This window comes from Petaurus breviceps, unplaced genomic scaffold (assembly GCF_028583685.1).
Source record: "Petaurus breviceps papuanus isolate PSGF00001 unplaced genomic scaffold, PetGlider_PUasm1.0 118467, whole genome shotgun sequence".
Taxonomy (NCBI): Eukaryota; Metazoa; Chordata; class Mammalia; order Diprotodontia; family Petauridae; genus Petaurus; species Petaurus breviceps.
Window position 1 is genome coordinate 1 of NW_027185618.1, and position 14,212 is coordinate 14,212.

The 14,212-nt window shown below is 57.5% G+C and overlaps 1 protein-coding gene across 2 annotated transcripts; it reads right to left on the reverse strand.

Annotated features, from left to right (window-relative positions):
* Window positions 1-1,942: 1,942 nt before the first annotated feature.
* Window positions 1,943-14,040, reverse strand: CARNS1 (carnosine synthase 1). 2 transcript variants are annotated; one of them, XM_069088409.1, is made up of 10 exons: window positions 13,971-14,040; window positions 12,988-13,006; window positions 11,296-11,572; window positions 10,848-10,937; window positions 9,651-10,138; window positions 8,190-8,394; window positions 7,542-7,606; window positions 6,488-6,719; window positions 5,706-5,986; window positions 1,943-4,537 (listed from the first exon to the last, which is right to left on the reverse strand). In XM_069088409.1, exons 2-10 carry the CDS (start codon window positions 12,988-12,990, stop codon window positions 3,311-3,313), a joined length of 2,868 nt encoding a protein of 955 aa, XP_068944510.1. In that variant the 5' UTR covers window positions 12,991-13,006; window positions 13,971-14,040; the 3' UTR covers window positions 1,943-3,310. The 2 variants fall into 2 exon arrangements, with proteins under 2 accessions (XP_068944510.1, XP_068944502.1); XM_069088401.1 differs by lacking the exons at window positions 12,988-13,006; window positions 13,971-14,040 and having other exon boundaries at window positions 11,296-12,971.
* Window positions 14,041-14,212: the final 172 nt, after the last annotated feature.

Below are 14,212 nucleotides of genomic sequence, written 5' to 3' on the forward strand. Positions count from 1 at the left end.
ACGCATGCACACACACACGCGCATGCACACACGCATGCACACACACATGCACACACACGCACGCACACACACACATGCACACACGCACTCACACACGCACACACACACGCACACCCCTGGAGAGAAACAAAACATAGATGCCACTGTTAAAGTCACCAGGGTAACTCCTGGTCCACAAGGGATAAATGATCAAAGTATAGTAACAACTGACAAAAGGAGAACACAGATGATTAACGGTCACTTTAAAATGGTCCGCCACATTACAAATCAGAAATGAAAATTCATCTGACTTTGAAGTACCTTCTTAGAGCCGTCAAAATGGCCGGAATAACAGCTCAGTACTTCAAGGCTAGGGAGCATAGTTGACTTTTTCCTTGTGTCTGTTATATATCAAGCAAATAGAAAAGGGGAAGGGAGAAGACAGTGAATTGGCCATAAGGATCCCTGCTGTCTTCAGTCTGACTTAGTTTCAAAATGTAATGTCATCTATATTTTATTATGTTTACTTATATTGTTAAATATTTCCCAATTTCGTCTTAATCAGTAACTCTGGAGTGTGTATTATGAGCCAGACACAGCATGCTGCCTGCCTGCCTGCCTGTTTGACCCCTCTGGTGGAAGGGCAAGGGGCTTCATGTAAGGCAACTGGGTGGTGAAGCGGATAAGAGAATGCCAGGCCTGGGGTCAGGTAGACTGATCTTCCTGAGTTCCAATCTGGCCTCAGACACTTAGTGACTGTATGTCTCTGGGCAAGTCACTTCACCCTGTTTGCCTCATTTTCCTCCTCTGTAAATGAGCTGGAGAAGGAAATGACAAACACTCCAGTATCTCTGCCAAGAAAACCCCAATGGGGTGTGGAGGAAAGATGGGAGAAGGGAGAGGCCTGAAGCAGAAGGGCAGATTAGACTATGGCAAAAGTCCAGGCAAGTGGCGAGGGCTTAAACTAAGCTCTGGGTGTGACAATAACAAGATTCACGTCCCAAATAGAGCTTGTCCCTTCTATTGGTTCGGAGGCCTGTGACTCTTCGAGATCCTATCTAGGGTTAGGGTTAGCTCTACCTAGTTTCAGAGGGAGGAAGATGCCTCTTCGAAGGGTAGCTCCTGGTCTCCCCCCCCCATCCCCAACCTTTCCTGCCTCCTTCTGTGTCCTCCCCCCACTATATTGTAAGCTCCTTAAAATCGGGGACTTTCTTTGTATGAATTGCATCCCCAGAGCTTAGCGCAGGGGCACACAGCAGGCGCTTAATAAATGTTTGTTGGCTTGGATGACCGGATTGGCTATATTGTTCCGACGCTGCCCACCTACTCAGATCACCAGCCTCAGGTCCCCCGAGCCGGACCACCTGTCAGCCCTCCCTAACCAATCTTCACCCCACCCACTCCCCGCCCCGGAAGAAGAAAGTGGGCCGGTGCTGTAGAGAATCCATGCCAGACTGTGGAGACCTTCACAGCGACTTTATTGACCAGGCTCTCTTCTCCGAGTGTTACAGCAAGAGAATTAAAAAAAACGGAAACAAGCACGTTAGCGCAGGCGCTGAGGTCGGCCCTGTTCGCCCCCCCCTCCCCCCCCCCCCGGCTTGCGGACTCCCCGGGTGGCTTCTCTGCTGGGAGTGTTGCCAAGGAAGGGGTGACGTCATGGAGACTTAAGTACAGAGGAGACGATTGCTTAAAGGGGCGCCTCCGAGTTTTCTGTGAACCTAGGACTAGAGGGGTCAGGCAGCGAGCGGGGCCCTCCAGTGTGGGGCAGACTGCGATGAGCCCAGGCAGGGTCACTCCAGGGCAGGGGAGAGGGCAGAGCTCTGAGCTAGGAGACCCAGCTACGTTCCCTAGTTAGCTTTGCCCTGACCCTCTTTGGACCTCAGTTTCCCCATCAGCAAAATGAGAGGGTTAGACTAAAGGCTGTGGTCGGTGCATTCCCACTAGCGATCTGGGCTAGTCTATCTTTGTTAGAGGAGGGGATTGCTGGCACCCTACTTCCAGCTGAGGCCTTTGGGCCCTGGTAGAGTGACCTTTGCACTACAAGCGGTAGGGCCTCTGGGTCTTTGCAGCCATAAGCCGGCTTTAGTGGGGAGGGGGTTTCCCTGGGAACTGAGATGGCCCCAGTGGGCAGCCAAGTCATTAACGCTGGGCTTGAAAATAAGACTTTTAATAAAGATGGAAGGCCTGACCTAAAGGCAGACAGACTAGGGGAGAAGCTAGTGAGCAGGGCTAAAGCTGTGGATTTCTAGGATGGCTAAGGCAGGCAGGTTCTGTCCCTGCCCCCCTCCAGTACCTACTGCCAGACTTGTTAGCACAGGGGCTGAGGCCTGGCTACGGGAGAAGGAAGGAGTTATGACTTTCTGAGTTTGGTCACTGACAGCTGTGGGGATCCTCCCAAGAACAGTCAGTGACTTAGGGGCCATTACCACCCTCCTCCCAGAGTCCTCTCTGTGTTAGAGGTACATTTCTGCCAGGGAAGGGCAATGTCACATGAGACAAATGATTCCTGTCCAGCATCCCTCCCAGGCCCAGTGAGAACGGTAGGTGAAGAAGACGGTCCTGGATCATTGCTGTTTGGGAGAAGGGGAGGGAGGGGAGGAGGGGAGGAGAAGAGTGACGGCTGATCTGGCCTTGGGGTTGTGAGGGGGTCCCGAAGGAGACATTCATTCCAGCCAGCGGAGAGGGTTAGGTTTGAGAGGCTGACTTTCCCTCCCAGTGGAAGCATTGCGTGCCTCAGGCCTCAGGAAAGATTCTGGGTCAGGGGGAGGAAAGGAAGGGCCTAGAGGACCTGAGAGCTGGAATAGGCTGATGGTGCAGTGGGGGCAGGACCCGGCCAGTCCGAGAGGCTGCAGGGGGACTGAGTTCTGGGTTCAAGGCCTGGCTCCTAGACCCCTGGGACCTTGGGCAGTCATTTATCCCTTGGCAGAGCCCTTGAGGAGGAAATAGGAGGGGTGGGGGGATGGATCTGTAGGCTGCCTTCCAAGCTGATCTAGAAGGTAAAGACAGGGTTCAGCTTGGCCACAGAGCCAAGCTAAAGACGAGGAACAGAATTCTCTCCCTTGGTCCTTGTTCTCCATCTCAGCCCCTCTGGCTCCCCGAACCTCGACATCTCTCGGAAGCGCTGTCCCCTTCTTTCCAGACAGATTCTTCGGGGGTCCCACCCCCGCCCTTCCCAGCCAATGCCAGACTCTTTGGAGAGCCCCACCTCCTTCCCAGGACAGACAGATATCCTGGAGCCCCACCCCTTTCCTCTCGGGTCTAGGACTCCACCCCCTCTTCCTTCCCAGCTAATGATGGCCTTGCCCTAGGGCCCTTCCCCCTGCCCCTATTGCTATTTGAAATGAGACAAGAAGTGGGCTACGGGATAGTTTGGGGAGTCGATGCCCAGGCCCTGGCAGAGCCCTAGCAGGCGCTGTCGGGCCTCAGTGGGGCTGCTGCCCGCGCAGGCTACACTGCAGTAAGGCTCCTCGTACTCCCCAGGTACCAGCTCCTCCTCCAGCAGGTTGAGACGGATGAGGCCCCGCTCATGCAGGGCCTGGAGAGCCTCCCGGCTGGCGGTGGAGCTCAGCGCCTGCAGGTGCTGGGACACCACGCACATAACCCCCACCAGGTGGGCCCGGGCTCTGGGCTGGGCAGGCAGGGCGGGCGGGATGCCACAGGCCACCATGGCGGCCGCTAGCAGCAGGTCGACCCCATACAATTCCTGGATCCAGTCCCGCAGGTAGAAGCCGCCCATGCGAGGATTGATCTCGATCAGCCGAGGCCCGGAAGCGGTCAGCTTCATCTCCACGTTGAAGACGCCGTCCAGCAGCCCGCAGCCCAGGCAGCACTGGTACGCGGCCTGGATCAGCTGGGCTTCCCGCTCCGGGGACAGCCCCGTGGGCATGCAGGCCGCCGTCTCGGTGAAGCCCGGGAGGCGGGTGGGGCCGTTGTCAGAGACGAAGGCCCCCAGCAGCCTCCCTGAGAAGATGACGACATCTACGTCGTGCTCTGTGCCTGCCACGAACTCCATCAACAACATGGCATTGCCCCAGCCCAGCCCGATACCTGGGTGGTCAGCCTCTCCCTGCAGGTCCTGGGATATCTTAGCAAAGTGGGCCCTGCACTGAGAGGCATTCTCGACCAACCGCACACCCACGGCCCCTGCTCCGAACTCCAGTTTCATGACCCCAGGAAGGGGCACCAGCCGGGCGGCACGCTCCACGTCCTCGGGGACCTCGAGCGGGCAGCAGGGCACCGCATAGAGGGAAGGGGAGGGCCAGCGTGGGCTGCCGCAGCCCAGCAGATGAGACTGCGTCTGGCTCTTCTGCTTTGCCAGGCTCATGGCAGCTGGGGGGCAGCCCCGGAGACCCAGTTCCTTACACAGCAAGGCTGTCAGCACCAGGCAGTCGTCCCAGTAAGAGAGGCAGCCATCCAGCTGCAGGCCCCGGGCCCGAACCACATCTGCCAGGTGGCGGGCATTCTCTTCATCCCGACGGTGCTCGGTCACATCGAAGTGGATGAAGGTCTGGACCAGTTGAGAGGCAAAATGGTTGGGATCTGACTCTACCAGGTGGAGCTGTGAGGACAGAGGATGGAGAATGTGGCCTCCCCTGCCAGACCAGCCCTCTCTCAGCCTTTCCCTAGTCACCAGCCCAAGGGCAGGGGCCTCAGCCTGGAATTTTGTACCTCCCTGTGCAGTGCATAGAGCCCCCAGCTGTGGGACCTTGGACAAGTCACTTAACTGCTGCTTGCCTCAGTTTCCTCATCTGTAAAATGGGGATAATAGCAGCACCTACCTCCCTGAGTTGTGGTGAGGATCAAATGAAACAATATTGTAAAGCACTTAGCACAGGGCCTGGCACATAGCAGGCCCTTAATAAGTGCTTGTTTCCTTCCTTCCCTCCTTTTTTCCTTCCTAGAAGCCATGACACACAAGGGTTGTTTGGAGGAACTGGGCGTATGGAGGACGAAGAAGAAAAGAGAAGGCTTGGGTGGGTGAGGAGGAAGGCCCTTGGGCTCTGAGGATTGGAAGGATGAGCCATAGGGGCTCAGGCTTGTCCTGCCAGGCTGAGAGCCGGGCTGGGAGCGCCTGGGAGGGGCATCAGGGAGCTCGGTTTAGGCTCAGAGAAGCCCGAGCGCAAGGGACTGCTGCAGGAAGTCATGAGCTCCCCAGCAGGGGGGTGGGGGGGGGCTGCCAGCAGCCCCTGGAGGGGCCCTCAGGAACTGCTCATGGGGGCTGGACTCGATGCTTCTGAGGGCCCCTCGAACTCTGAACCCTGCAGCATCATCTACATCACCATCATCATCCTTAAAGGCCCTCTTCCACCAGAGTTGGGAGGCTTCTGGGCCAGTGCCACAGCAAAGCTACTTCCCTACGTGACCATGAGCCCCCTAGGGTCGGCCCTGCGTCAGGCCTGCCCGCTGTGCCCACTCTGGAAAAGGAGAGGGTCAGAGCGGAGTTCTTGGATCCGTGGAGGGAGGAGGAGGGGAACTCGGCCCATCCTTGGGGTCACGCAAAACCCTAGATGTCGAACTGCACTGGACCGCCCGTGGACAGTTCACTTTCTCTTGGTCCCTCCCACACCGAATCAGCCACTCCCAGTGCCCTGGGTTTCCTCTCCTTCCCACCTCGCCCACGCCCAAGTCTCTCCCTCCTTGGCCGCCCCACCTGTAGAGACCCTGGCTCTGACCACGCCCCCAAGCTCAGCATTAGCTCGGCACTTGCGTGGGTCCCGCCCCCTCACCTTGAGCCCGTAGTCTCGGGCCGCCTCCCACACGAACTTCTTGCTATAGCCACCGGCGCCCACCACCAGCAGGTGCTTGCCCTCCATGAGGTGGCGCGCAGAGCGCCGCAGCATGGTCTCCACCAGGGGCCCCGCAGCAGCCCACTGGGAACGCCGGCCCCGCCGGGCCCACTGTCCCTCCAGGAGCCCACAGGCCTCTAGGCACAGGCAGCTGTTAAGCTCCAGGAGCACAGGGCTCAGTGCTCCTCCCGGGCCCATGGGCGTCAGCGCCAAGTCCACACCTGCTGGGGCAAGAAGGAGCCAGAGCTCAGCGAGGCGGGGCCATCCTGGATCGCCCCCAGCCTCGGAGGTCCTGGCCCTTGGAGGGTCCTGGAGTAACCCAAGGTGGGGCGCTGAGGCATGGGACATCTCCATCCTGGCCCTGAGGACAGGAGACCTGCTGTGAGTCCTGGGGGGGGGGGGGGGGCCTGATGCACCCTTCTCACAGCTTATATCTGTAGGCGCAGAGGCCTTCCCCCCCACTCCAGGCCTGAGAGTCCCAGGTGTCCCTTTGGGGGCCGCAGACCCCACTTCCTCCCCCTTCCTTAGGGGTTCCGGACCTGGACTTCTGGGAAAGGTACTGGAACCATCTGCATCTGGCCGTAGGCCCTCCCCAAAGTTGCTGGGAAACAGGCAGCCAAGGGTTCAGTGCTTAAGGAAACAGAGTGGAGCTGAAATTCTCTGCGTCTGTGGCCACTCTCTTTCCAGAGCTCTGGCCCCGATCCCAAAGGCCCGGGACTCACCGAGGACGTCTGTCTGTGCCTGGCGCCCGCCCCGCTGCTCAGGGCTCAGCGAGGCCTCGTATTCCATCACCGCCCCCAGCGTGGCTTCGGCTGCCTCCCGCACGCGGTGCCGCAGCACTTCCACAGTGGTGGGCTCGCTCAGCCCACATGCAGCCAGAGCGGTGTCCAGGCTCTGCGTCAGGGCGACCTGGTGTCTCAGGGGCTGCTCCGGACGGCCCACGCTGCACACCACCTAGGGGCCGGACAGGGAGGGTGCTCAGTCCTGTCTCCTCATTCCCCAAAAGGGACTGCCCTCACCTCCCAATGACCACTATCAGAGTCCAGAGTGGGATGAGCGTCTGGGCCATGGATGTTCTCCCCCCATTCCTGCCCTCGGAAACCTTCACTGGTCCCATTGCCCAGAGGGTAAATCCTTCAACGTCCCTTCCTAACTTTGTCCTTACTGGTTCCTTCCCTAAGTGAGCTCTGTGGCCACACCAGCCTGGGTTCTGTCCCCAGCGCATGGGCCAGGCCGCTCCACTCCCCTTTAGTAAACTGAGGAAGATGGCCCAAATAACATTTCTGTTTCAAATCGAGTGCCCTCTGCCTGAAAGGCTTTCCTTCAGCCCTCTGCTGTCCACCTAGCTGGATTCTAGCGATTCTTCTTATACCACTTCCTATCAGAAGCCCACACCCAGACTCACAAATTTAGGGGGCACCCATCTAAGCCAAATTCCTTGTTTATAGAGAGGTAACAAACATAGAGGCCTCTTGTCACAAGAGCAGCAGGGAGCAGAAATGAAGCCAGGTCCTCTGGACACAGAAAGGAAAAGAGGACTGACTCTGGGGTTAGGGGATCTGGGTTCAAATCCTGCCTTTGATGCTCACCTCCGGAAGCTTCCTCTGTCTCCCTCCCCCCTCCAGCTGCCCTGTAGGAGCCTGCTTAGACCTGGGTGGGGGGAATCTTCCTCTGGGCAGCAATGGGCAATCAGCCATAGGTTGGTCCTCAGGTCTAATGAAAGGCTGCAGAATCCTGGGGTCCCTCTGTATCCACCTTGAGGGTCCCCTTCCTTACCTGGCTCATCACAGGCCGATCACCCTGGGTCCTACACACTACAGCACAGGCCCGAATGGCCATCTCTGGCAGAAACGAGAAAAAGGATCATAAATGATCTGACTGTAAAGCCCCTTCCAGACTTCTCGAGTGATCCCCACAATGGCCTGAGGAGCCCCACCATGCAACTGCTCCTTCCCTGTTCGGACCTTGATTTTTGGTGGGGGATGGGGTGGGTGGGTAAATAGAACTCCCGGTATGGGTTCTCCTTCCTCCAAGGTGGACAGGCCACTCCCGGGCACTTAATCACTTGGGAGCAGCATTGATTTGTCCAAGGTCTGTGGCTGGCTCTGGACCCAGGTCTTTCAGAGCCCAAGGCTAGCTCTCCATCCGCTCACCAGACTGCCTCTCCAGCAAGTGGCACCCCCATTTTGCACATGAGGAGACTGAGCTTCTCAGAGCTATAGTGATCTGTATAAGACTGTACCTGCCAGTTACGTGTCTGAGCTGGGATTTGAACCTAGCACTCTCTCAACTACAGCCTGAGTGTTCACAATCCTGGGGCTGAGAAAATCCCCACAAATGAGATGAATGAAACCCAGAACCACAAAACTAGAAAGTGGGCGGTCTTCAGAGTCTGTGGCAGGGGCCCAGGCACAGCTCTCTTACCTGGGTGAGGAGTGAGGCTCCCAGGGGCATCAGGCTGACGGATCTGGGCTGGAGGACACATGGCCTCCACAAGGACGCTCTCCCCCTCCTCTAGCTTCTCCAACAGGGCCAGCACTGCTCGGGCCACTGTCCCTGGTTCTGACCTTAGGTGCAGGCTCATGGCCTGGGACCCACGCCACCGCCAGCCCGAAGGCTTCACTGCCACCTGAGGAGGTAGGTGAGAATTTGGGAGGGGCCCAGACCTCTTGCCCTGCCCTTCCCATCTCCCTTCATCTCTCCCTTAGAGTGGAGCCCTGGAATTCCTCTCATCCCACCCCCAAACCCAAAGCAAATGCCAGCAGTACTAATAACAACTGACATCGTGCGGCCAGAGCTGGAAAGGACCTCTAGCCCAGCCCCTTCACTTTTACAGATAAGGAAACTGAATCTCAGAGAAGTTAGGTGACTTGTCCAAGGTCCCACATGTAAGTGGCAGTCAGGATTTCAACCCAGATCTTGGGGGTCCTCTGTACCACAGCACTTTAGCTGTGTCAGCTTACTTGAGCCTGCCAATAACCTCGGGAGACAGAGGAAACTGAGGCTCAGGGAGGTCGTGACCTGCCTAATGTCCTCCAGTCAACAAGTGGAAGTGGTAAAATTTGGAACTCGGGTCTTGCTGACTTCCCATCCAGCATTCTCTCCACTGCCATACTGCCTTCCCCACAAGGGGAAGACTGCTGACATCACCCCATAGATCTCTGCCAGTCGCTGTAGCTTCTGGGGACCAGAAGGTTTACAAACTGCCGCCCTCCTTGGAACCCTGGCAGTCCCACATCAGCATCTTCAGGGCCCTCAGCTCACTGGCATCATTTAAATCTTGGGGAGCATTTTTGGTTCATAGTCTTTTCTGGAATCCCCACCACCATCCTTGGACACACGTAGGGCAGGTCAGAAAGAAAGTCATAAAATTGGGGCTGAGAAAGACCTCTGAGGTCATCATGGAGACCTACCCCTCCATTTTACAGGTGAGGAAAATGAGGGCCCCCGAGGCTGAGTGACTTTTCACTGGCTCCCTCCCAGACCTCAAATGCTCCCCCTGCTCACCTTCTGCAGCATCTCTGCTGGTCTCCCCCACCACACACAGCCCCCACACTTGGAGCTGACCTCTCCTTTATTCTGCATACATCTTGTATACACAGTTTTGTGCACAATGTCTCCCCATTACCCTATGAGCTCCTTGAGGGTGGGGGCCATGTTTTCTCCTTTCTTCTTGTGCCCAGTGTTTAGTAGAGTGTCTGGCACCCAGCAGCTACTTAATGCCCATTTGTAGTCTGACTGGTTTGCCCAAGGTCACTCCTCTAGTCAGGGGACAAAGCCAGGTCTCCTGACTCTCAACCCAAGACTATTTCCACCACACATTCTCTTCACCACCATCCCCAAGACTAATTCTCCCTCTTCTCCCAACCCCAGAGTTCTTGGTACCTGGTGGGCATCTCCCAGGGCTCCAAGGCGGAGAAAGGCCTCCACTTCCTCTTCTACCAGCCCCTCCTGCCCCTCCTTGTCACTGAGCTCCACCTGCCGCAGGTTCTGGGTCCAAGCCTGGACCTGCAGCTGCTGGGGGGGTTTGTATGTCAAGGCCAGAGTGGCAGGTACAGCCACTTTGTCCCCCTGGGCCAGAAGCTGCCTGGTAAGTAGCCGGTCCTCCAGAAGGCAGGCTAGCTCTGGTGAGCTCCCTGTGGGGCAGCCCAGATCCCTGCTCAGCTCTGCCACCTCCCGGCCTCGGCCAGCCCTCGGTCCCAACTCCCCTAGGAAGTAGGTGACCCTTCGTGGGGGGGCAAACTCTTCCAGGAAGGTGAGGCCCCCTGGAAGAAATGTCACCGCTTTTGAGACCAGCAGCGCTGATTGCCCTGGTTTTCCGGCCATGGGCACTTTGGTCAGCCAGGATGGAGACAGACACAACAGCATGTTTCCTGAGTGTAGAGAGAGGAATGATGGTGAGGAGGGGGAGCGGCTGGGGGAGAGGGCCCAGGATCACAGCAGATGGGAAAGACTTTAGGGGTTACCTAGGCCAACGGCTTTGTTTTACAGAAGGGGAAACTGAGACTTGTCCTGGGTCAAACCCTTCTTATGTCAGCGCCCACATATCCCGCCTGTATTTTGTCCCGGAGGGCAGGGGTTGGTTTTTGCCTTTCCTCCTATCTCCAGCCTTTAACACAGTGCCTGATATATGTGTGGTGCATAGTAGGTGCTTAATAAACCCTTGTTGACTGTCTGGCAGAGCTAGGATTTGTATCTAGACTCTGCCTCTGATTCCAAGGCTCTGGGGACTGAAAGGGCATGTCAGCTGCCCCCACTCCCCTAGTCTGCAGCATAGCAACTGTCGCTTTCCACAGCGCCCCTTCAGGAATGCCTCCCTGGTCTGCACCATCACCAGCATGGCCCACCCCCAGGGGAGAAATCTCCAGCTGTCTGGTCAGAAATGTCTAGCAGCTGCCTGGCTTGGGTATTTTGGGACATGGCCGGAGCCTGGCTCTGCCTGCCCTTTCTATAGGTCAGCTCCGCCATGTGGGGAGTAGGGGGAGGGAAGGAAAGGGCTGGGGTGGGGACCTGATAACAGAAAGGCTCCTTGCAGAGCTCCCTGGCCTGAGCCAGCCTCTAGCCCCCCCAGTCATCACTCACCTGGGCTCTGGGTCCCACCCTCCAGTAGCACAGAGAAGAAGGAACTTGGGGATCCCAGAACACACATGGTCACCTCCACTCCTGGGCAGCCTGGGGAAAAGAAAAAGAGAATATGACTGTCTGGGGGCTCCTTTCCTGTCACCCCCCCCCCACACCCCTGCCACTCAAACCAGCCTTCCACCCCAGCCTCTTTCACTGCGATGCACCCACCAGCCCTGTCTGCTCTCTCTTCTCTCTTCCAGGGAGAACAGTGGCACATAAGCCACTATGGAAAGTGGACAGAGGAGGACTGAGGCTGTAGGAGGAAAAGGGGCAGAACCAGCTCCCAAGGGGCCTGTGTCTGTTCCTATCTGCATGTAGGGCCCTGGGCCTCCCTTTCTCAGAGCCAGGGCCTGGGCTGATGGCTGCTCTCCCTGTCCCCGGGAGCCCCTACGTTTGGGAGCTTCACCTGGGCGAGGCTCTGGGCTGCGGTCCACAGTCTCAGGCAACCCTGCCTGCTGCAAACAGCTCTGTAACAAGTTGTAGTAGAAGGTGGTCCATGCCCGGGCAGTGCCCTCTTCAGGGGAGCTCTTACATGTCAGGTTCACATCCTGGCGCCAGGAGCCCAAGAGGGGTCCAGTCGGGGGCAGCTCTGGGCCCCCATGCTGCTCCCCATCCCCTTCTTCCTCTGGGTCCTTGGAGGCCACAGGGCGGGTCAGTTCTGGGCACAGCTGATCTAGGGAAAGCTTCATGGGGAGAGGTTCAGGTTGGGCAGGAGGGGGGAGAGAGAAGCAGAATGGGGGGGATCTGATAGACAGGACAGACCTTGGGGGACCCAAAGGGGAACATTGACCAGGATGCCTGGACAGCTGTGGTGAGGAGGAGGCATGACCCTGGGGATTCAGGAGTGGGGACTGGGTGAGATTAAGCTTTGGAACATTTATTAGGCACCTGCTATGTGCAGGGCCTGAGCTGGAGCTGAGGGGCACATGAAGCCAATCACATTACTTTGTAGAGAAGGAGACTGGGGACCAGAGAGGGGAAGGGGCTCACCCACACAGGGGCTGAGAGGGCACAAGAAGAAAGGGCCCTTCATTTTTCACCCTGAGAGGGTTTTCCTACTAGATTTTGTGTTTTTTATTAAATTTGGGAAATGCTTCACAGCAGGCTCAGAGAGGAAGGTTGGGTGGCTAGGGGCCTAGAATTAGCCCTTGGCTCAAATCCCACCACCAACATTTGCCCACGGGAGGAGCTGGGACAGACACGTCACCAATGTAAGTCTGCAAAGCTCTTCATAGGAAATGTTTCATTCAGCCTTGTGAGTCGGTGTTACCCTCATTTTACAAATGAGGAAACTGAGGCTCACAAGGGAAAGTGACTTGTCCAGGGTCACTGAGCTAGGACTTGTCAGTGGCAGGATTGGACATTTGAAGCCAGATCTTCCCAACACCAAGCCCAGCACTTTTTCCCCCTCCACCCAGCACACTGAATAAGCCTAGGGTACAGAGAGCCCTGGGTCAGGAGTGTTGTGCTTGGCCTCAGAGGACAGAACGGGCTAGGAAGTAATGCATGGGACAATCAAAGGCAGACCCGATGGCAAGAGACTCCTTAACAATGGAGTCCAGTCCAAAAGGACTGCCTCTTCAGGTAGTGAGTTCCTTGTTCCTGGAAGTCTACAAGCAAAGGCTGGTTGGCTACTCGCCAAAGGTGGTGTTGTGGTGGGTGTCTTTGTTCAGTAATGAGATAGCCTAGGAGGTTCTCAGGTCCCTTCTCCCAACATGGAAATCTTGTGACTTTGTGATTCAGGAAACTAGCCCCTCCTCTTCCCCAGCTCTTGCTCACAATTTGTGTGAACAAATGCTGTCCCTGCTCTGGCCTTCACATGACAAATGGGAACATTCTGCCCTGCCCTGTCCCCCTTCTGAGTGGCAGGAGGTTAATGGGAGAGAATAGACCCAATGCTCTTCAGATAAGAGCCACGTTGGCCCCATACTTCCCTACCCTTTCTATTGGGAGACATCATCTTGAGGGAGAAACCCTGGAGCTGAGCCCTAGCTGTGGGAGGAGGGGGCCTCAGAGCCTGGGGCCACCTTCTGGGCCTTCAATGCTTGGGGCCTAAGGGAGGGGGCTGAGAAGGGGGGAGGGGACAGAGTGAACTCACCATCTTGGAGATGAAGAGGCTGAGTGAGAGAAGAGGGTTAAGGAGAAAAGGATTTCAGCAAGGTGTGTGCAGCCCCTAGAGCTCCCAAAGGGCCAGGACAGAGCCTCATCCCCCCACTTCGCTCTTCTCCTGCCCCGCCACCCCCACCTTGATTCCTCTCTCCCTGCCTGGCCCTGGGGACCAGACCCCAGAGAGGAGAGGCTGGGGAAAGGCTCGTGGCTGAGAATGAGTATGCTTGCTGGTGAGGACAGTATGGCCTCTCCTGTCACTAGAGCTGAGCAGCCAGGGGCTGTGGAGGGGAGGGTGGATGTGACCTGGAAAGAGGGTCAGCGCAGCCATGGGGGAGCTGCTGCCAAGGGGCCTGGGATGGCATTGCATGGACCCAACCCAGACCATGCCACCCAAGGGCCCCCAAATACTGAAGCCCTGGCCGTTCTCTTTGCCCAGATGCCAAGCCTGGGGCCACAGAGCTGGCACAAGAATCCCAGGACTGCTGCCCAGCACTGGAGCCACCTCCTGTTAAAGCCTGAGGGGAATTTTTCAAGGCTGAACTAAGCCTGGGAAACACCTTTGAAAAGGGGGAAAGGTGCATCTAGGAGTTTGAACAACAAAGGTGACCTCTGGATAATACAGGAGGTGACTGGACTTTTGGGTCCCCTGCTTGGCAGAATCATAGACCTGAATCCAGACTGGCTCAGGGGGCCTCAGTTATTGCTCTAAGTGGAGGAGCTGGAGGACCAGAGGGGCTGGGGCAGGGCTTCTGGATAGCGGCCAGGCTACCTCCTCCAAGGGACTCTAGCCTTGCTTTCTGGACCCCAGGAAGGCAGAGCTTCCGCTCCCAAGACTCCCCCACCTCCAGCCCCTGCGCCCTGCCTCGTCCCAGCTGAACCCCCCACCTCCACCGCTCCCACCCCCTCCCTCCTCGCCAGCCCCTAGGGGCACCCACTCCCCAGCCCCGCGCAAGCAGGGGGAGCCGGGGGTACCTGGGTGAGCAGGGGGGGCGGCACGGCTCGCTGGCCTGCGCTGGCCTGGGCTGCCCTGGGCTTGATACCAATGTCCGGGGATTAAAGGCGCCCGGGCTTTATATAGCCCTGGCTCGGGGCATGCCCAGTGCCAAGAAGGGCGGGGAGGGCTTAGGCCCCGCGGGGCTAGAAAGCTGGCGGGCGGGGCGGGTGGGAGGGGAGGCACTCCCGAGGGACCCAGGTAGGAGCATGTGGGATGGAAC

Bases quoted from the DNA above. Each gene is read 5' to 3' on its own strand.
- CARNS1 (XM_069088401.1), bottom strand. From the start codon at position 11,578: ATGAAGCTTTCCCTAGATCAGCTGTGCCCAGAACTGACCCGCCCTGTG. The intron at 10,139-10,847 runs GTGAGTGATGAC...CTCTACACTCAG, and splicing joins GGGTGGGACCCAGAGCCCAG to GAAACATGCTGTTGTGTCTG. The intron at 7,607-8,189 runs GTAAGAGAGCTG...CGTTTCTGCCAG, and splicing joins GAGCCTCACTCCTCACCCAG to AGATGGCCATTCGGGCCTGT.